The 21,728-nt window shown below is 40.3% G+C and overlaps 1 protein-coding gene across 2 annotated transcripts; it reads right to left on the reverse strand.

The window, feature by feature from the left end:
• Positions 1-3,034: 3,034 nt before the first annotated feature.
• Positions 3,035-20,827, reverse strand: DDX18 (DEAD-box helicase 18). Of its 2 annotated transcripts, XM_054477318.2 has the most exons (14): positions 20,631-20,827; positions 17,772-18,056; positions 15,670-15,813; positions 14,169-14,304; positions 13,716-13,816; positions 13,405-13,604; positions 13,205-13,319; positions 10,744-10,883; positions 10,351-10,512; positions 9,847-9,999; positions 9,076-9,189; positions 6,408-6,464; positions 5,947-6,124; positions 3,035-4,834 (listed from the first exon to the last, which is right to left on the reverse strand). In XM_054477318.2, exons 1-14 carry the CDS (start codon positions 20,713-20,715, stop codon positions 4,692-4,694), a joined length of 2,013 nt encoding a protein of 670 aa, XP_054333293.1. In that variant the 5' UTR covers positions 20,716-20,827; the 3' UTR covers positions 3,035-4,691. The 2 variants fall into 2 exon arrangements, with proteins under 2 accessions (XP_054333293.1, XP_054333294.1); XM_054477319.2 differs by lacking the exon at positions 6,408-6,464 and having other exon boundaries at positions 20,631-20,818.
• Between the last annotated feature and the right edge of the window lie 901 nt (positions 20,828-21,728).

Raw genomic sequence — 21,728 nt, forward strand, 5'->3', positions numbered from 1 at the left:
GGCAGGACCCTGGACAAAGTCATGGCACACACTCAGTCACTCTCAACCTGGTGTGAGCACGGCTGCTGCCTGGTGCCACAGCTGGAGCTGCCTGTTCCCAACACAGCTGCCTCTGGACCCTGATGAGAATGCTGCTACATCTACTGTTTCTGCTCCTGTTTTATTAGTATCTGATTCACTCGGGCAAATTCACTCGGGGAAATATATGTGATTAGCCAAACCCAGGTCACAGCCCCACCCTGGCTGCATGGGAGGCGTTTTTGCTTGTCTGATGGGAGGTGATCTCAGTAACCCACCAGTACTTGAAAGGTATTGTCTCTGAATAAAAGGTTGGATGCCGGCTGGGTGAGGTGGCTCATGCCTGTAATCCCAGCACTTTGGGAGGCCGAGGTGGTTGGATCACCTGACATCAGGAGTTTGAGACCAGCCTGGCCAACAGGCTCATGCCTGTAATCCCAGCACTTTGGGAGGCTGAGGCGGGCAGATCACAAGGTCAGGAGATCGAGACCATCCTGGCTAACATGGTGAAACCCCGTCTCTACTAAAAATACAAAAAAAATTAGCCAGGCGTGGAGGCGGCCGCCTGTAGTCCCACCTACTCGGGAGGCTGAGGCAGGAGAATGGCGTGATCCCAGGAGGTGGAGCTTGCAGTGAGCCGAGATCGCGCCACTGCACTCCAGGCTGGGTGACAGAGCGAGACTTCGTCTCAAAACAAAACAAAACAAAAAGAATTAGCCGGGCCTGGTGGCACATGCCTGTAATCCCAGCTATTCAAGAGGCTGAGGCAGGAGAATCGCTTGAACCCGGGAGGCGGAGGTTGCAGTGAGCCGAGATCGTGCCATTGCACTCTAGCCTAGGTGACAGAGCGAAACTCCATCTCAAAAAAAAGGTTTGATGCTGGCTAGCCCCTCAAAACAAAAAATGTTTTTCCCTCCACAGAAAAGTGATCATCCAGTTAGAATTTTCCACATTCCCCTCTTCTATTACAGGTACAGACGCTCTGAGTCCCAGAAGGGAGAGTGGCTTTTTTTCTCAAAGACACGTGGCCAAGGCAAATTGGTTTCTTCTCTGGTCCACCACCAACGGACAGGGATTGAATGGAGCACTGTGGAGGGATCTGGAGGCTTTATCTGGTGCAGGGAGGTTCCATGAAGCTAGGCTGTCCTACTTCTTCCCACACCAGGCATTCAAATGAAATACAGCTGTTTCTCTCTCGAAAGCCCCAGCCTGTCTCTCTTCTGGGCAGCCCTAGTTTGTGAATGACTACAACGTACTAACACCATTGCCTGTGCTGGGCACTTTCACTTTGCAAGATGAGAGCAGAAAACATTTACTAAGAGTCTGTATGTGAATGGGTTCTAGTCTGGTTGCTCCCAAACCTAGCTGAGCATGAGCATCACCTACATACCTCTGTCCTGGCAAAGGCCTACTTAATCAGAATCTCCTAGAGATTGGGCAAGAAAATCATAGTCCACTAGGACCCGAGGATGCAGGATTTCCAGGCTTAATAAAAATACCTGGAATATTTGCCTGTATCTATCACATCATTTAGAAAACAATATTGCAACTGTTTTTGCCTACCTTCTCTAATCCGTATCCATCCTAAGAAGGATCCGGGCATATTCTTCTGTGTCCTCTGCAGTTTATGACATCTAACAGGCTTTTAATTTATGTTGAATTAGGTTATTCAAATGCACACTGTTGTTGCCACCCCATACTCAGTACAGTAACCTTGAAAACAGCATTAATATACTTGACAGCTACCTTAGGAAGGTGCTGCAGGACTGGACCGCTTTCCAAAGCCCAAGTCTGCTCTCCAGAATTCTAAGAGATCCAGACTGTTAGAAATCCTGTATGCCAAAGCCCAGACTGGCTCAGGGTTTGGGATGAGCCTCTGTACCTGCTGCTGTATGGCAGCAAGTTTTTCATGTAGGATGCACGGAGGCCAGTACCATAGACAGAGCACTCAGCACCAGGGCACTGTCCTGAGCACCGCCTTCTGAAGGAGGTATTATTACTTTTGCTTCACTCATGAATCAGGCCCCGAGGTTAGCAAGTGGCACAGCTGGAATTTGAATCCAGGCATTCTGGTTACAGAGCTCTCACTTTTAACCCCTGTATAACTTACGGATACTGTTTTGGGTATCTTGTTTTATTTATACAAAGCTGGCTGAGACTAAATAAATTTAGACACAGCAGTGTCATCACTCGCAGCCCACAGGACCCAAAGACTTACCTGCATGTAGTGATGTGTTTGGCTCCCCCACCTCACATTCTGCCTTCGAACCTTCATGGCTGCAGCCTCCTAATCCCACCTGTCAAACGCCTACATTTGCCACCAAATGAAGCCCTTACTGTGCATGAGCCTTGCAGATGGTGTGGCTTTCACTCACTGTATGTGATACCAGTAACTTGCTCCTTCATATCTGAATCTGGCCAGGCTGGTCAAGTCTGGTTGTCTCTTGTCCCTAGCCTGGACCACCCTGCCACCACAATCACAAACAGCACCCAGCGAGTACAGTAGTTCCCCCTTATCCTCCGGGGATACATTCCTGGACCCCCAGTGGATGTCTGAAACTGCGGACAACACTGAACCCTCTCTCTGTTCTTTCCTATACATTACCTGTGACAAAGTTTAGTTTATAAATTAGCACAGAGATTAACATAAAACAATTACAATATACTGTGATGAAAGTCATGTAAATGTGGCCTCTCAAAGTATCTTATTGTACTGTAGTGACCTAGTCAGACTACAGTTGACTACAGGTAATGGAGATCACGGACGAGGCTGCTAATGGACCTGAAGTAAGTCCTCATATAGCAGGGCCAACCCTGTCCACTTTGTTTATATGCTTTTCTCACAAAACCTCTAGAGACTGACTCATACTAGAGGTAAACAATCTGAAGACTAGTAGGAGCACAAGACATACTGAGATAGGGACAGCCAGTTTGGCACAATCAGGTAGGTATCTTGAACCTAAATCCTGGCAGACCAACCAAGGGTCAACAAAGCATCCATAAACGAAATACAACATTGAGGTAATTATTTAATGACACAGGAAAATAACATGTTATGAAACAAGCTGGTTACGAGTAGTAGGTAGATGACTTAATTTTTGATAAAAAAATTAAAAAGCACAAACATGCATATAAAAATTAGATTATGTACAAAATACCAACAGTATTTACTTCTGCTCAGTAATTATTCTTCCCTTTGCTTTTGTCTTTTAAAAAACATTATTTCTGAAAAAAAAAATCAGAAAAACATGATCGTGGAGAGAGTTATTAAACACCAGGAATTAGGAACCCAAGAAGCTAAGCCAGGAGCTCAGCAGTCAAGGTTGGAAGCCCAGGACAGGTCCGACCAGGGTGATGGTGGCCAAGCCCAGAAATGGAATATTGTTCTTTTCTTTTCCTACTGGAATGTTCTTTACCAGTTTTCTCTACATTAGATGTTAGCACACTTATTTAATGGGATCCTATGATTAACTGGCACAACAGCAAAATGATGCTAGCAACTTTGGCTTTCAACTGCTACAAAATGTACTATCTTGTAATTATATACTATACAAAACACACTAGAAATCAAGTGCTCCTACAACAAAAAACTCATCTGACTAAATCACTGATTTTGCTGTTTTTTTTTCTAACTTTGTTCATTTTCAATCTTCACAGCAAATGTATTTTTTGTTTCAGGGCGTGGAAGAGGTATTTTTTTCTCAGAAAGAAGCTAACATTAATGTGTGCTGGGCACTGTCTGATGGCCTGGCTCTGACTCCAAGTAAGTTGCCCTTGTCTTCTAAGCACTCTACAGAGTGCAAAGGCTTAACTAAATCCAAGCCACCTTGAATTAAACAAATCTTAATGAGGAGCATCATCATTCTTTGTATGTGTGTTTTTAAAGTCTTTGTTATGTTACCAAATGAAGAAATGCAGTACATTACACTTCTATTGATGTAAATGAGGCTCAAACATCTCAATTCCATCCTCTTCCTACCCCCCACCCATCAAACATTATAACTGCTTAGTGACACTGTATTCAAATTACAACCCATAGTTTTTGCTCCAAAAAATGAAACACCTGAGAAAGGCCCGTTGCTTTAAAATCAAGAATCTATAAAAGCAATGCCACCCTTATCTTAAGGTGCTTCTTACGTATTTCCCAAAGCTCTTTGCTCTTTTATACTGCAGCATTTTCAGAAGGAGTCATTAGATACTGTCAAGGTCCAAGAAATAACTAAAAACAAAAAATAACCTGAGACTCTTTTCTGCACTGCCACCAGCTGCCCAGTACACTAGGTCACCTTTTACAGCAGTGAGCACAGCAACCCATGCCACAAAAATCTTCACGAAACAAGAAGGAAAGGTACAAAAAGAATTATATTAAAACGGTAACATACACTCGTGTGTATAAGGGAGGGATATTTAAAATTAAAATATTGTCATCACAAGAAACACCAGATATTCCTTGCTCTGCCCTTGGGCAACCAAGAAAACTAAAGCCTGTTTTATATCCCAAAAATAAAAGAGAGACTTGATAGAAGTAACAGTGCTCAGTGCTTGCAACCCAAGTCAATTTATACTTTTGTTAGGTAAGTCCAAATTCGAAAGTCTACAAAAATCCTGTTAAATCAAGGGGAAAAAAATTCATTTTAGGACAAAGTTATTCAAGATGAAAGAAAGGCATGTCTTCAGTGAGAGAACTGCCTGCTGTCGGATGATTTCTTGCTAATGTGTTTAAAGATTTTGGACTTCTCAACTTTCTTGGTTTTCTGGTAGCCAAATCCACCACCACCTCCTCGCTTTTTCTGCTTGCCTTCATTGCTGTTGATGTCTGGAGGCAAACGTTAAGGAAATCAAGCAAAAAAGATAATGAACTCCAATCTAACATCTACAGAGAAAAAAACCAGCATGAACACTACTGTTCCTCCACAACCCCATTCTCAACAATGAAAATGTGGGAACATAAACCTATGCAATAAATTTCCAGAAAATTAGGAGCAGCCACGTGACTGTGGACTTAAAATTAGCAGGTATGATTTTAAACTTCGGTGTGTGATGGTCATATTAATTATTTCTTCCACACAATGAAATTCATGACAGTGAATAACGATTTATGAGTTTAATCAGGAAGTTGATAGGAGCACATTAAAAAAACACCTCCTGTGTCAAAACAAATGACTATCATTTCTCTTCGGAATTGATTTAGGAATGCCTAAGTGAAGGAGCTGCTCTTCCTTCGACAAGACTTGACATATATTCATTTCAGCTGACATTTACTCAATGCTTACAATGGGGACAGTGACCCAAAATTTGGTCTTCTAGTCCCCTCAGAAGTTACTCCCATGGCACTGAAGCACAGGCCTCATTTCAGTTGCTCAGTTTCTTCTTCTGAAAGGCACAAATTATAAATCACAATTGAAGCAACTGGAAGTACTCCTGCCTTTTATCTTTAAGCAACACCTAAGTTTTATTTTCTTTTGCTGAACTTGCCACTTTCTTGTATAAAATCCTTCAGGGGCTCTAAGAGGATTAAAACTCCTTGAAAGGTCCCATCCTCTCTTTAGCTTCAAAACATCCCATTCACCTAAGTACCGTGCACAGTGCAGCCTCAGCAAACACTGAAGTTTTGCTTTTTCACCTGTGTTTCTGCCTGGAACACACAACTGTCTCTGTCTCTCCTTGACAGTCAAATTTCTTTGTCTTTTGAAGGCTCAAGGCATAAGCTGCCTTGTCCCTGTAACCCCATCCTAATGATTAATCCCTGCTTACCCCATCCAACCTCTATGTCCTGTGCTAGCACAGACGAGCAGACATTGACCAGGGCGAACACTGGAGCCTCCAGTCTGAGCCAGAACACATACCAATCCACGGCAAAGCCCAAAATGCCCCTCTGTCAAGCTTTGTTCCTTAGTTCCAGGATAACTTCATTAAAGAAAAGGATACTCAGATCAACGAAGGGAGGCACCTTGAAGCCAAATGACAGAGCAACTTGAGACAAATTTAAGTTATTAACATTAAAGATCTGTTTCAGAGAATGGGAATCATAGGCTCGTATGTATGACTTATATGCTTCCTGGGCTGACTTATGAAGAAAGTAATTCTTTTCAATCAATTTCTCAAGCTGAAATAGAAAGAAACACTCGTTTTAATAAACAAAAACAAACAAAAACCTCCAAAACACCAGATTTTAAGTATCCTAGAGCAAAGCCACTCCATGGAAAACATTTAAAGAGGGCACAGAGTGGTGGTAACTAGAATAACAAGAAACCTTACACACCACACAGCCTGATCCTCACTTTAGGACAGAGTAGACTTTAAAGGACAGTGATTGCCCAATGAATCACTACAAAGAGAGTGCTGGGACAAGATTCCTGCTTACTCACAAACGTTTAAAAAGCACATACCTGAGACTGAATGTCAGAAATTTTAGACCAGGAAAAGTCAAATTCACTTAATGGAACCTAGAAATTAAAAGTATTAAGATTAGTAAACCAGGATGATCAGCATTCCGATATTGGGTACTGAAGACAGGAAAGGATTAACTGGCCTATGAAATTCCCTCAGGACAGACAGGAAAATCTGCTTTTTCTAGTCTCCCAATGCTGATGGGAAAGTTTCATCTTTGCTCTGCTGAGTTAGGCAATCTGCACTTCTTTCTTTCTGAAAGGCAAGGAATTGGATAGGGATAGAGTCAGTAAAGCACTTTTCTGCAAGAATCTCTATAATCCTAACTATCTGGAGCAAGAATCTCTATAATCCTAACTATCTGGAACCATGAATCAGCTTGAAGCTTCTAGTCAGAAGGGCCATCAGCCCCTTTTCTCCATGTCAGAAGAGGGGTCCTAATACTCCACAGTCCTGTTTTGAGGCTTGTGACACTGGAGGCCAGGATGACCACAAACTCCTACAGGATGGATCTGCCATCAGTTTTCACTCATTAGATAACTAGAAAAGCAACAGGCCTGTGCCAGGTGCTAGAGAGAAAATAGGTGCCTAAGTCCTGGACTCTGCCCTCAGAGAGCTTGCCGTTTTGTGGGGGAGAAAGATAAGTAATGAAATGTCAACCTGTAGATTCTGGATATTAGCCCTTTGTCAGATAGGTAGATTGCAAAAATTTTCTCCCATTCTGTAGGTTGCCTGTTCACTCTGATGGTAGTTTCTTTTGCTGTGCAGAAGCTCTTTGGTTTAATTAGATCCCATTTGTCAATTTTGGCTATGGCTAATATCCAGAATCTACAAAGAACTTAAACAAATTTACAAGAAAAAAATCAAACAACCACATCAAAAAGTAGGCAAAGGATATGAACAGACACTTCTCAAAAGACATTTATGCAGCCAAAAGACACATGAAAAAATGCTCATCATCACTGGCCATCAGAGAAATGCAAATCAAAACCACAATGAGATACCACCTCACACCAGTTAAAATGGCGATCATTAAGTCAGGAAACAACAGGTGCTGGAGAGGATGTGGACAAATAGGAACACTTTTACACTGTTGGTGGGACTGTAAACTAGTTCAACCATTGTGGAAGACAGTGTGACAATTCCTCAAGGATCTAGAACTAGAAATACCATTTGACCTAGCCATCCCATTACTGGGTATACACCCAAAGGATTATAAATCATGCTGCTATAAAGACACATGCACACGTATGTTTATTGTGGCACTATTCACAATAGCAAAGACTTGGAACCAACCCAAATGTCCATCAGTGATAGACTGGATTAAGAAAATGTGGCATATATACACCATGGAATACTATGCAGCCATAAAAAAGGATGAGTTCATGTCCTTTGTAGGGACATAGATGAAGCTGGAAACCATCATTCTGAGCAAACTATCGAAAGGACAGAAAACCAAACACTGCATGTTCTCACTCATAGGTGGGAATCGAACAATAAGAACACTTGGAGACAGGGTAGGGAATATCACACACCGGGGCCTGTCGTGGCGTTGGGGGCAGGGGGAGGAATTGCATTAGGAGACATACCTAACATAAATGACGAGTTTATGGGTGCAGCACACCAACATGGCACATGTATACATATGTAACAAACCTGCACATTGTGCACATGTACCCTAGAACTTAAAGTATAATAATAAAAAAAAAAAAAAAAAAAAAAAGAAATGTCAACCTGATGAGCACCTGTGCTGTGGGAACAAGGAGGAGGCAGGAGATAAGAGATGGCTTCCCAGCAAAGACAGGGGCTAGCTGAAACCAAGCATTCTGGAGAAAGCGTGCAAACGCTATAGAGCAATTTCAGGGAACTGCCTGTAGTTACAGGGTAGAGGAAGCCTATCAGCAAGACTATGCCAATTAGGCCAATAAGGATGTAAATGTCAGGGAGGAGAAGGCCTGATATGCATCCCCATGGCCTAGCAATAAAGAGGCCACCTAGGGTTCTGATGGATTCTATTCTGGTGCAACAGTAGAAAGCTAAAGCCAAATTTGGCTGTTTGGGGCCTGAGAGGAAGGTAACTGGCAAGAATATAAGCCATTTTTCCAATAAGGCCGACTGAGGAAAGGCAACAGACAGTAGCTATCCTGCAGGCAGGGGTAGAAGAGTAGGTTTAAGGTTGAAGTTACTTTTTTACAGTGAGAAATTTGAGATGGTAAAGAGCCAACTGCAAAGAAGAGACTGTACGCCAAGAGTTGATGAATAGGAGACAGAGGGCAGTGGAGGAGGCAGAGGCTAGAGCGAACGAGGATTCCCCACTGCTTCACACGAGGTAAGAGGAAAGAAGGGGAGCAGAAGCAGAGATGACTAGGTGTGAGGGAGCTTCAAAGGAGTGGAAAAGGTTTCAAAGAGGGCTGGAGGGAACGGGAAAGGAGAGGCTGGGACACAGAGGTGTTGCTGGGTAACAGAGCTACAAAGCCGAGCCATGTGGGCAGTTTCTTCTGTGCTCACTTCTTGGGCTAGAAGTACATAAAACCTTACTTGCTTAATTGCCATAAGAATGGTTGTAACAGCACTGGTCAGACTCGAGACTCCTCTGACAAATGTAGAAATGTTGCTTGCTAACAATCCCTACACCAAGGAAATCTTTCTCCAAGTACAGATCTTTACCTTGGATTGTTTCAAGTAGCGAAGAAAACCCAATTCTTCTGGGCGCAAAATGAGCAAGGCATGCCCTCTTCCATTTAGGCCTCTGGCTGTTCTACCCACACGATGAATATATTCCTTTGGTAGGAAAAGAAAACCTGAGTTAACACAGTGACTTCCATATGAGCCCATTTGCGTGTATGCATCCTGAGTATGTGCATGTCTGTACTGAGATGGTGTACTCTCGTGGTGCTGGGCCACACACACCTTCACCACAACCCCATAAAGCTGGGCCAGCAATCGCTCTGCGCACATCACCCTCAATAGGCCAATGATTGAGGCCAAAAAACAACAACAACAAAAAAAAGGGCTGGACATGATGTTTGCATTAACAGTGATCTAATAAAATGAGTATTATGTGTGCTTCATCATCACAATGGCTTTAATCCATTGTTTGTTGAAAATACTTCGCAATGAAGCTTATTCTACCACATATACTACAGAAGCTTATCTACTTCCTTAAGCATTTTATTTCCTTCAGGCATCTGCTGTTCTTAAGAGATCATTCCAAGGATCTCATTTTCATAACTTAAGTCCCACTGATCCTTTTCAGTCCTCTTGCACAGCCCCTTTGAGCCCTGAAAAGCCTTAAATACTTATCAATACCAGAGAAATACTGCAGTCACTGTATAGTAGGGATCTTTACCTTGAATGCAGTTTCTGTCAGGGAACTGGGAGAATAAGTGAACTTTTAATGCAGAGTCATTCTGAAGATATTCCAAAGATGCCAGTTACCTTAGGGTCATCCGGAGGGTCATACTGAACAATCCAGTCGACTTCAGGAATGTCCAGTCCTCTTGCTGCCACATCTGTACACAACAGTGTTCCCGAATCTGCATTGCAGAACTGGAAGAATGTGGTTGTACGCTTATTTTGCTTTTGCTTTCCCTAGAATTAAATACAAACATCCATTAGAGCTGGAATCTTGAGGAAGACTAGCAGTAGAACCCCCAAATTGTGGAACTGTTACCCTACTTTATTTTGAGCTTATCCCTTGGCCTATGTCCTATTTCCCCAACTGTTCCGCAAGCCCCTCAAGGAGGATGGTGTCTTGTACTCTTTGGAAGTCTTCATACCCCTCCACACCCAGCAGCGCTCCCCTCACACAGGATCCATCATCTAGTGGTGATCAAACTACTCAGAACAGTGTTTCGAGGAGAGGGCAATACCTCCAATCCTATAATCTATAGGATTTAATAAGCATACCCTGTTTTCAATGAGCTCATCATCATCACTTACATGAATGGCCAAGACGGGCAAATCAATGTAGTTCAGCAACTCATAGTGGTATTTCACAGACATACAAGATGAAAAGAAGACCATAAGCTTCTTCTTTCGGTTCTTCTTAAGGAATGTAAAGAGCAGAAGGAATCTCTTTTCAGAAGGACAAACAACATATCCCTAGAAAGTGTTTAAGCAGACAGATACAAATGAACCAAGTGGACATTTTCCATTTCCTAACTTGTGTAATTTGATCAACAGCACTGATAAATATAGTGTGTAAACTGTCATGCCTCACCTACAGCAGTTTAAAAGTTCATTAACCCATTTGCTTTGTGAATGATCCTTCTAACAATTACATAAAAACACCAAGTAAGATCCCTACAGTTTTCAGTTATTGATAAAAAGTACCTGCTCAAGACCATCCACTGTTGCATTAGCTTTATCATCATCGACACCAACATACAATGGCTCCTTTTTCAGAGAAATCCTTGCCAGGTCTTCAACTTTTCGAGTTTGGGTGGCAGAAAAGAGCATAGTCTGTCTACGTGCTGAAACAGATACATATAAAAATAACCCCAATCTTTTAGGGAATCTTTACAATTGCCTCACAACTACAAATATTCTAGGTAGAGATATCAGAAATGGGAGATATGATGTCTCTACAGATTCTACAAATACTACAAAAGGTATAAAGGGTATATTGTGAAACACTAGGTCCATAAATTTGAGGACTTAGATGAAATGGACAAACTCCTTTGAAGACAAGCAACTGAAGAAAATAGGAAAACTTTAAATAGCCTTATATCTACTAAAGAAATTTTAGTTATAACCTTCATGTAAAGAAAATTCCAGGCCCAAATGGATTCCACTGGTGAATTCTACTGAACATTTAAGAAAGAAACATCAATTATTCACAAACTCTCCAATAAATTAAAGAGGGGGCTTATATGTCAACTCATTCTTTGAAGTCAGTCATTACACTATACAAAAACCTGACATGACATGACAAGAAAACTATGGACCAATACAATTCGTGAGCACATATACAAAATTCGAAATAGAATTTTAGTAAAGTGAATTCAGCAATATATAAAAAGGATAATGGATCATGTTTATTCTAGAAATGGATCAGGTTTATTCTAGAAATGCAGGTTGGTTCAACATTTGAAAAATCAACCAATACAATTCACTATGTTAACTAAAGAAAAAACATGATTATTTCAGCGGACAGAAAAAAAACATTTGACCATCTAGTTCTGATTAAAAATCCTCAGCAAACTAGGAACAGAAGGGATCTTCCTCAATCTGATGAAAGGCATCTACATAAAACCTGCAGCTAACTTCATATGTAGTTAATGGTAAAAGACTGAATGCTTTCCCCTAAGATCAGAACCAAGACATGGATCTCTGCTCTCACCACTTCTATTCAGCACCATACTGGAGGTTCTGGCCAGGGCAATCAGGCAGGAAAAGAAAAATTAAATAAAGAGGTGAAACTGTCTTATCTGCACATGATTGCCTATATAGAAAATCCAAAAGGCCACAGTCATCTGGAAAGTCATACTGAATAATCATTCAGCACAGGATTAACTGTCTTGCTAGATACAAGATCAATATAAAATTCAACCGTGTGTGTATATATATGTGTGTATATGTGTGTGTGTATATATGTATGTATTAAAGCAACGAGCAACTGGAATTTGAAATTTTAATGAAATACTCAGGGATAAATCTGACAAAAGATGTGAATAAACCTGTATCCCGAACCCCCCTAAATATTACAGAGAAATAAAATATCGAATACATGGAGATATACCTTATTATGGGTTACATTACTCAATATTGTCTTCCTCCAACAATCTCTATTCAATAAAATCTCAATTAAGATCCGAGACTTTTTTGGAGGGAAGGGGGAGAAACTGACAAACCAATTCTAAAATTTATATAGAAACTCAAAGGACAAGAATACCACAACTTTAAAAGAGAACAAACTTGGGGCTAACATTATCTAATGGTCAAGACTTAATAGGAGGAACTGGAACTTTCATACACTGCTCATAGGAATGTTAAATGGTACAGCTGCTTTGGAAAACATCTGGCAGTTTTTTAAAAAGTTAAACATACACTAAACATATACCAACTAGGACACTCCTAGGTTTACTTAAGAGAAAAGGAGATATGTGCCTCTACAAAGAGTTGTAGATGACTGTTCACAGCAACTTTATTTCCAGAAAATGCAACCTAATCTAGCAGCAGAAAACAGATCAACACTCACTTGGTGACGAAGTATATATGTAAGGAGGGTTGGGAGGGAGAAATTGAAAATGGGCAGGAGGAAACCTTTGAGTGTGATGGACATGTTCATTTTCTTGATTGCAGTGATGATGTCACAGTGGTAAACAAATCAAAGAACATCAAATTGTACATTATAAATGTGTACATACAATTACGTCAATTATACTTTGATAAAGCTTTTAAAAATAAATTATATAATGAAGGAAACCATGGTCTTAGTTATAATCAGTTCATAATGTTGCAAGTACTATAACCAAGGTATGTACAAGTAAGGCAACAAATCTGTGGCTACTTGGGGGATGTTAGATGAGGTAAGAATGGGCAAGAGGTGGAGGATAGGACCTATGTGAAGACTGTTTAACGTGCATTATAACTTCTAAAACAGCAAAACTATTATATCAAGTTATTAATACATTTGATGCTTGTATTCCAAACTACCTTTCAGATTAATTGGCACAACTACCTCACTTGGCTATGGTAAAGTTCTGGCAATAGTACAGTTTCTCTATAGGAACAACTCTTATCTACCTCCAACAGATACTTTGCAAACCAAATGCAGATGCTACCTACTTACTTGGCAAAAGTTTAATAATTTGCTTTAATTCCTCTTCAAACCCCACATCCAAGATACGATCAGCTTCATCAATAACCAGACACTGCAGGTTTTTATACATAAATCCTGGGGTATTCTAACAAAACAAAGGACAAAGAACAACCATTAGTTGTCAGTTTATGTTTCATACAAGACAATGAGACAAGCACTACATCTCTTACCTGCATATGGTCCAGCAGACGGCCTGGTGTGGCCACAATGATGTTGATCCCATTAGCAAGTTTCTGTGCTTCAGCAGATCTGTTACTGCCACCCATTATCAAGCCATAGGTATGCACGTGGTGAGTCATTAGCTCCTTAAGAACACCAAAAGTTTGCATGGCTAGTTCTCTAGTAGGTGAGAGAATAAGGACTCCTGTTCCTAAAAATGATATATGGTAAAAGTCTAAATGTGGTTGTCACCACTGAGTCCATAACAGCTACAATAAACCTCTAGTGAAATAATGGCAGAAACAAGTAGATGAACGCTTACCATTCCTGGGCATGAACCTTAACTTAACAATGAGTTCAACCGCAGGGATGAGAAAAGCCAGGGTTTTACCACTGCCTGTTTTTGCAGCTGCTAGAAGATCCCTAAATATTAAAAAGGGAAAGGAGAAAGACATTTAGCCTACTCATTTACGATGTACTACATACACACACCTTAGGCACTAAGGCTAGAACATGAACAAGAAACATCTACAGCGCTGAAACTGATCACCTGGGTTATATACCGAAATCGTAAGTCAGAACTGTGCTACAACAGAAGCGAACACCTTTCGAACACTTTCCTTCAAACATCAGTAATTAACTTAAAGCCTTTAATGTATGCTGGATACACGACCCAACATATAGTACAAAATCAACAGAATATACTGGTATGTTCTTTATAATCTACTAGTTCTAAAAATAGATGCCAATATCTAAGCTTCAGTGTTAATCATACCTGCCTTCCAGAAGCGGTCTGATACTTTTATGCTGAATTTCAGTCATGTTTGTAAAACCCATTTCTTTTATTGCCTTCAGGGTGTTTTCATTGACAAGATTACATAGAGAAGCAAACGAAGTATCCTCAAAAGCTCCTAAACAGAAGACAATTTATCATTAGCAAATTTATCTTTTTTCAAAAAAGTTAGTATTGCTACAGTTGCCTAAATCTATTTTGCTTAGAAAAGCTTCCCACAGTAAGAAAAGGCTAAACCTTAATTATTCATATGTGATAATATCAAGAAAAAGACCCTATATCTTTCAAGTTTCTCCACTGTTAATGGCCGTGTGAGTTATAGTCCAGAGCCCATACTATAACAAAACAAGGGGTGGAAAGGAGGTATAACCAAGGAATTTATATAAAATAAAAATACCAAAACAAGGAAAATAATGAGAGTCCAGAGACAATGAAATGTTTAAGAAATCTGATATAAAAGTGACAACACTGAGCATTCATAAAAACTGAGTGTGAAGTCAATAAAAAAAAAACCTGTTAATCTCACTCCAACAAGACACAGAAGAATCAGATACAGCCACAGAATGTTAGGCTGAGCCTACATATCAAGTAGTACAGTGGTGGCTCCGCAGAAGGCATCAAAATCATCTGGGGGTTCCTCACACTCCACATGCCCATGGTGTAAACCAATCACTCTTGACCTTGGCATTGCTGACATCTGGGCTGAATAATTCTTTGTTGTGAAACACTATCCTATGCATTATAAGATATTATGCAGTGTTTCTGACCTCTACTCACCAGATGCCAGCAGACTGCTCCTAGCTCTGAGAACCAAAAATGTCTCTGAGGCTTAGGATGACCAATCTTCTCAGTAGGCTAGGGACACAGGAGGTTCCTGGGATTCAGAACCTTCAGTGCTAAAACTGTTAAAGTTCTGGGCAAACCAGGATGAGTTACTCATCTTACTCGAGGGGTGAGTTTCCCTGCTCGAGAGCTACTAACAAAACGTTTGCAATATGGATTAAGCAGGTCTAGGATTGAGGCTCAACATTTTAACAAACCAACCAACCCAAACCAAATAAACAACTCAAGTAACTCCTAGACATACCTGGTTAGGAGCAGTGAATTCTACCCTAAACTCGACTTTATAAAGGAACAAAGGCCAAAGGAGGTTAACCTCGTACAGGGCCAATGATTTTCCTATTACAACATAGAATGAGACTTAGAAAAGGACAAACCAAGGAATCCTAGAAGCTGCTAGTGTGCATATAAAATATTTAGTGTCAGGAATGAACAAAAGGAAAAAATAGGGAAGAAAAAGAACAAAAACACCACAAAATAGAAGATAAAGAGAAAAAGCAGCAGAAAGATATGAAAAAAGTTTCTTGTTGATAGTTACTTTTTTCAGGTAAACTGAAAGTCACAACTGAACCTTCAAACCTATAATCCTCTAAGCGAGGCACATTTTAAAGAAGCTACATCTAGAAAACTTCCTGGATGTTACCTGTCAGTCCCAGGGGCAGGCTGGGCACCTCACTCTCATCTTCATCATTATCTGGCTTCTCCACATTATTCTCTGTTTCTTTAGGAGTCTCGGCACTTTCTTCTTCAGGTTGCCCTTTGTTTTCAGTTTTTGCTTTTTTTGTATCTTTGGTTTTAAAAGACAAAACCCGAAAAAATTTTTCCTTAAAATAAAATTCCAAATGAGATCAACAAACAGCTCTCTGATGTAAAGACGTGTATTTTCAAAAGCTAAGTATATTCTGTATTAATTTGTTAAGAATTCTGTTTGGTGAAAAATGATTGGTTGTATTTAAAAACCCAGGGTACAGACAGACTTGGTGACAAAACTTTTTAGGCTTCTTAATGTATTATACCATCTCATTTAAAACTTTTAAAAGTTCAACTGAACAGTATAAACATACCAATTATAAGTTTCACATACTCCACTGAGGGAAAAGAAAGCATACCTGATTAACATAATCATTAAAAACTCATTATAAGTAGTCATTTTTCCTCCCATGCCAATTACTATCAAAGGCTCTTCATGTTACTAGAGATAGACTGTAAAGGAAGGGCAACAATCCACTTGCCTGGCTGGCATACACTGGACTGCACCTTGGCTATCAGGGATGAGTGTGGGAGGAAAGGCAGGGCTTCCTCCCACCCTCATTTCTACATTCACAACTTTCATGTGGCCCCAACTACCTTTTCAGTCTTACCTCTCACTTATCTTTTCAATGTTCGACTCCGGGTCAAATGGATTAACCACATGCTGTGCTTATATAAAAATACATGGCAATTAGTGATGTTTGAAAAGAACTTAGACCAGAACCCAGGACTCTCTGTAGCTCAGTACTGGTCTCCTCCCTGTACCTGACGGCCACCCTTCCAGGAAAGAGTCAACTTTGTAGGACCTACATGTTCAAAAGCCATAGGTATCTTCAGTCTTCAGCTAGTCTCCATGGCTTATTTTGTTTTCCCTGGAATAGTTCTTAAAATGTACCCATAAGGTGGCTGGGTGTGGTGGCTTCTGCCTGTAATCCCAGCACTTTGGGAAGCCGAGGTGGGAGGATCACTTGAGCCCAGGAGTTCAAGACCACCTTGGACAACACAGTGAGACTTCATCTCATAAAAAAACAAACAAAAAAAACCCAAAAAAATCCCATAAGGTTAGAACTCCCAGCATTGTGATTCAATGCTTGAGAGCAGAAATAATACCACTTCCTGGGGCATACTCAAAACAAGAATTGTGAAGGCAATAATTTTAGGACAGGATGACAATGACTTCTGTGTGTAGGCATCATGGAGACTGCAATGCATGTTTGGAAAAGTTCAAAGCTCCTTTCTAAATAAAATCCTTATTTCAGGTAAAATACATGAATAGGATGTTCTAACTCAGGGGCTGGCAAACTTGCTGCAAAGGGCCAGACAGTAAATATTTAAGGCTTTGCAGGTCATACGATCTCTGTTGCCATAAACACAACCAAATAGGCATTGCTATGACCCAGTAAAACTTTTTTTACAAAAACAGGTAGAAGGAGGGATAGTTTGCTGACCCCATCTTATCCTACCTTGACATCTCTGCTTGTACAAGTCTCAATTAAAATGTCCATTCTTTCATCCGAGCTTACTGAAATTCCATCATCTTCAAAAAATATTCCTTCCTTTTCCTCCTGCCATTCTTAGCACTTGGAAGTTAATGTTCTATTTATTCAGAAGTTTCCTACTTTATATACTTTGTAACTAATACTCCTTTCATAGGGAGGAATTTATGGAAGGAAAATGGGAAGAATCAAGCAAGAAAAAATGTAACTTAAAAAGAAGAGAAAATTTCTAGAACTCTAAGGAGAGTCTTTTCTGAGAGTGAGGTTTTCTTCAAGGTTAGTGAAATTAAAAATATATTCCTCAATATTTTGAGAAAAGTTGACATGGACTCCCCGCTTCGGCCAATAAAATGTTTCCATTAGCTACCAGGCTAATCTCTAATATACTGGTGACTACAGGGAATTCTCATGTCATGTGCACACAATAGTAACAGAAAGAGGAACGATAACCGTCTGTGAAAAACTAAATGGCTGAAGTTCAAAGATAATAAATACCTACCAGGCTCAGCATCATTCACCATTTTTCTCTTTTTCTTCTTTTTCTTTTTTGATTCTGAATTGGGAGACTGCATTGCTGCTTCTCCATTGGTTAATACAGTGGATTTCTGGGGAGATTTTTTAACTTTTATATTTTCTACTGCTTCTTGAGACATGTCTCCATTTTGAGTTTCTGATAAGCCCACATTCATGGGCTTTTGTTTTGATTTTTTAACCTTTCTACTTCCCATTGTTTCTTCAGATACATCTCCATTTTGAGTTTCTGATAGGGTCAGATTTGAGGCCCCTGTTTAAATAAACAGAACATATACTGTGACAAAGAAGGAGAAGTTTACTTAGAAACACTGAAATCCCAAATGAGAACTTCTGTGGCTTCCTGACACGAATTATTTAGCTTTTCTTCTCTTTCATGTAATTAAAACAACTTATAATTTTATGGTGTTCCCTTATAGGGAAAGTAAGTTATCTTAAAGAAAAAATACTGGAAAAGGGACAGCTATATTGATTTCTTAACTGCAAAAGACTGTACATCTGACTTTAAGGAGTCTAGGACAGGAAAACTTCAATGAGGTCAAATATTTAAACAGATGAGGTCAGATAATGGCAGTTACAGAATAAACATAAGTATTTGATAAACATAAGATTAACTGATATATTGAAAAAGACATTTACAACTCATTCACACAAGTACTATTTTTCATACCACTTCAAAACATTCAACCCCAACTCTTCTAGACTGCAGTGAGTTGAAAATTCAGTTGATAAGACTACTTATTTGCTCCAATATTTATCATACGTAAATACAGTAATGTGTGCACAATGACATTTCTGTGAATTAAGGACAACATATACAGTGGCTCCATAAGATTATAACGGAGCTAAAAAATTCCCATCACCTAGTGCCATCAGTAACTGCAATGTCGTAGTGCAACATATTACTCATGTTTGTAGTGATGCTAGTGTAAACAAATCTACTGTGATGCCAGTCGTATAAAGTACAGCACACATAATTATGTACAATACATAATACGTGATAATAAACTGTTACTTGTTTATGTATTTACTATACTTTTGATCATTATTTTAGAGTTTACTCCTTCCACTTATTAAAAAAAAAAAAAAGAGTCGACTGTAAAAGAGCCTCAGGGAGAGAGGTATTTTAGAAGGCACTGTTATCATAGGAGATGACATCTCCATGCCTATTGTTGCCCCTGAAGATCTTCCAGTGGGACAAGATGTGGAAGCGGAAGACAGTGATACTGAATGTGTCTGTGTCTTTACATTTTTAACAAAAAGCTTAAAAACAAACAAAAAAAACAACAAAAATCACATAGAATAAGGACATAAGGAAACTTTTTGTACAGCTGTATGTACAACGTGCTTGTGTTGTAAGCTGAGTGTTAATAGAGTCAAAAGGTTAAAATTTAACAAGTTTATAAGGTAAAAGTTACAGCAGGCTAAGGTTAACTTAAAAATAAAAGTATTAAAAACTAAACAGTGTAGCCCAAGTGTACAGTGTTTATAAAGTCTACAGTATACAGTAATGTCCTAGGCCTTCACATTCACTCACCGCTCACTGACTCGCTCAGGGTAACTTCCAGTCCTGCAAACTCCATTCATGATAAGTACTGTATACAGATGTACCATTTTCTAAATCTCTCATGTCATAGTCTTTTTACTGTACCTTTTCTATGTTTAGATATATTTAGCCATACATACACTTACCATTGTGTTACAATTCTCTCAGTATAGTACAGTAACATGCTGTACAGGATGACAGCTTAGGAGCAACAGGCTATACCATGTAGCCTGGGTGTGCAGATTTAGGTTTGTGTAACTAGATAAAGTTCGCAAATGACAAAAGCCCCTAATGACGCATTTCTCACAATGTATCCCCCCTCCTGTTATGCGACGCATGACTATACCTGAGAATGTCCTTACCAAAGGTTCCCTGTTTGTTTACTGAAAAGGATAAAACACCATCTTTTGTTCACATTTACTTACATATGCGCTGAAAAGTAGTTAGTAATGCTGTAGTATTATTCTATAGGAATTAGAAATACAAGAGTACTTCAAAACATATTCCTAAAATTCACAAACCTACTGCCTCCTGCAGAATTTTTTTTCAATTAATGTCTGTTGAAAACCAACTGGGGCAAGGCACCACCTTTCCCTCGAGGAGTTTATATCTTAACCTGGACAACAGGTTAACACAATTACTTCAAGATCTGTGGCCCCACTGTCAGGACACTGGGACTGCAAATGAGGTAGGTAAGAAAGGTGACATTCAGGTAAAATCCTTTTCATTTAGGTCACTGTGCAGGACATAAATACGTAGAAGCTCTTGTGAGAAAGTGCTACGAGAGCGTGTGGAAGTGGGTAGAGGAAGGCAATAGTATCAAAGCTGCTCTGTGGAAACAGCGAGACGGGCTTTTGGAGAAAGAAATATGGGAATTAAATAGATGTGAAAAGTGGGTGGAAATGAGACGTTCCACGTAACATAACCGGAAATGAGGGATGAGGTGAGGTGCGACTTGCAGTTGGTGAGGGAATCAAAAGGTAAGGTGGAAATGCAAAAGGCAGGGTTAGTTGTAAGCCTAGAAGTGAACGGGGAGTCCTCCTGCTCTAACGCTGTAAGAACACACTGATTGCTCAGAAAGGTCAGGAGCAGCGTTGGAGCCACGCGCCGAGTGGGCAGCAGCGCGGGTCCCGAGTGGAGGCTGCCTTTTCAGTCTCCCCAATCACACACGCTGCAGGGGAAGCTGCTTCCGTCACACAGAGCGGCTGGGCCCCCGGCCGCCCGAAGGCGCCAGGGCTCGCGCGTGGGACTCCTGAGCCACTGCGAGTCAACGCATCTCACCCTGCAACTTTAGGTTCCGCTGCCGCAATTTGAGGTTCCGCTTCTCGATCTTCTTACGCAGGAGTTTCATCGGCAGGTGAGACATTCTGTCCAACAAGTGCCTAAAATAAGGCGCCACACAGTACAGCTACTCCGTTCTCAGGCTGACGTTACTTCCCTTCCGGCCGCACGTGCGCAGCTTGGCCAACAGGAAACGCGTCACAGGAACGCTGGCACCCGGCGGAACGAAAATGCTCAAGAGCGGAAATGCTTCCAGACGTGCGCACCGTGATACCTTTGGCTACCAAAACTTTTGCAGCGCCCCCCTGGGGAAGTGGAGGCCAGACCCTGCACTGGCTTCACGCTGTGCTAAAGCTAACTTGAGCTCCCCCTAGAGGAAGACTGAAGAAAGAACGTGGAGGGGAAGGAGGCCTTAGGGAGTCCGCATTTTTATGTTCCTCTCCTCTGTGGGTGCAGAACTAGAGTTGGCCCTCCCTGTACCTGGGTTCCCAGTCTGTGGATTCAACCAACTCCCCATTGAAAACATTAAAAAAAACAATTAAAAATAATACAGTGTGATAACCACTTTCATAGCATTTAAGTTTTATAAGGTATTAGTCATTTAGAAATGATTTAAAGTATACTGGAGGTTGTGTGTAAAATAAATGCAAATATTACACTATTGTATATAAAGGTTTTGAGTATCCTAAGATATTGGTACCCATAGAGGGTCCTGGACTCAATCCCTTGTGGATACTGAGGGACAAATGTATTTGGGAAACTGAATAAAACTAAATTATATATATGCATTTCCAAACTTGTTTGGGCACTCTCCTCAGAAATACAATTTCTGTGTCACTTGGTACACATACACACATAAATATAACATTTCTCAAAATAATATTCTTGCTTTTCACTCTGTTTTTCCTTCAATTCCATTCATTCCATTCTAAATTATTCTTTTTAGCTTACTAAAAATGCTGATTGCTATGAATTTAAATTAACTTCACTACATTAATAATAGGTTGACTGCAGTTTGAAAAAGAGGTTTATATATTCCCTAAGTATACCCATGGACCCTTCAGGAGTCCAGGACAGAAATTGCAATCTGGCTAGCTA

This window comes from Pongo pygmaeus, chromosome 11 (genome assembly GCF_028885625.2).
Source record: "Pongo pygmaeus isolate AG05252 chromosome 11, NHGRI_mPonPyg2-v2.0_pri, whole genome shotgun sequence".
NCBI lineage: Eukaryota > Metazoa > Chordata > Mammalia > Primates > Hominidae > Pongo > Pongo pygmaeus.

Bases quoted from the DNA above. Each gene is read 5' to 3' on its own strand.
- DDX18 (XM_054477318.2), bottom strand. From the start codon at position 20,715: ATGTCTCACCTGCCGATGAAACTCCTGCGTAAGAAGATCGAGAAGCGG. The intron at 14,305-15,669 runs GTAACATCCAGG...TCTTCTGTTTAG, and splicing joins CCTGCCCCTGGGACTGACAG to GAGCTTTTGAGGATACTTCG. The intron at 13,320-13,404 runs GTAAGAGATGTA...TTGTTTTGTTAG, and splicing joins GTCTGCTGGACCATATGCAG to AATACCCCAGGATTTATGTA.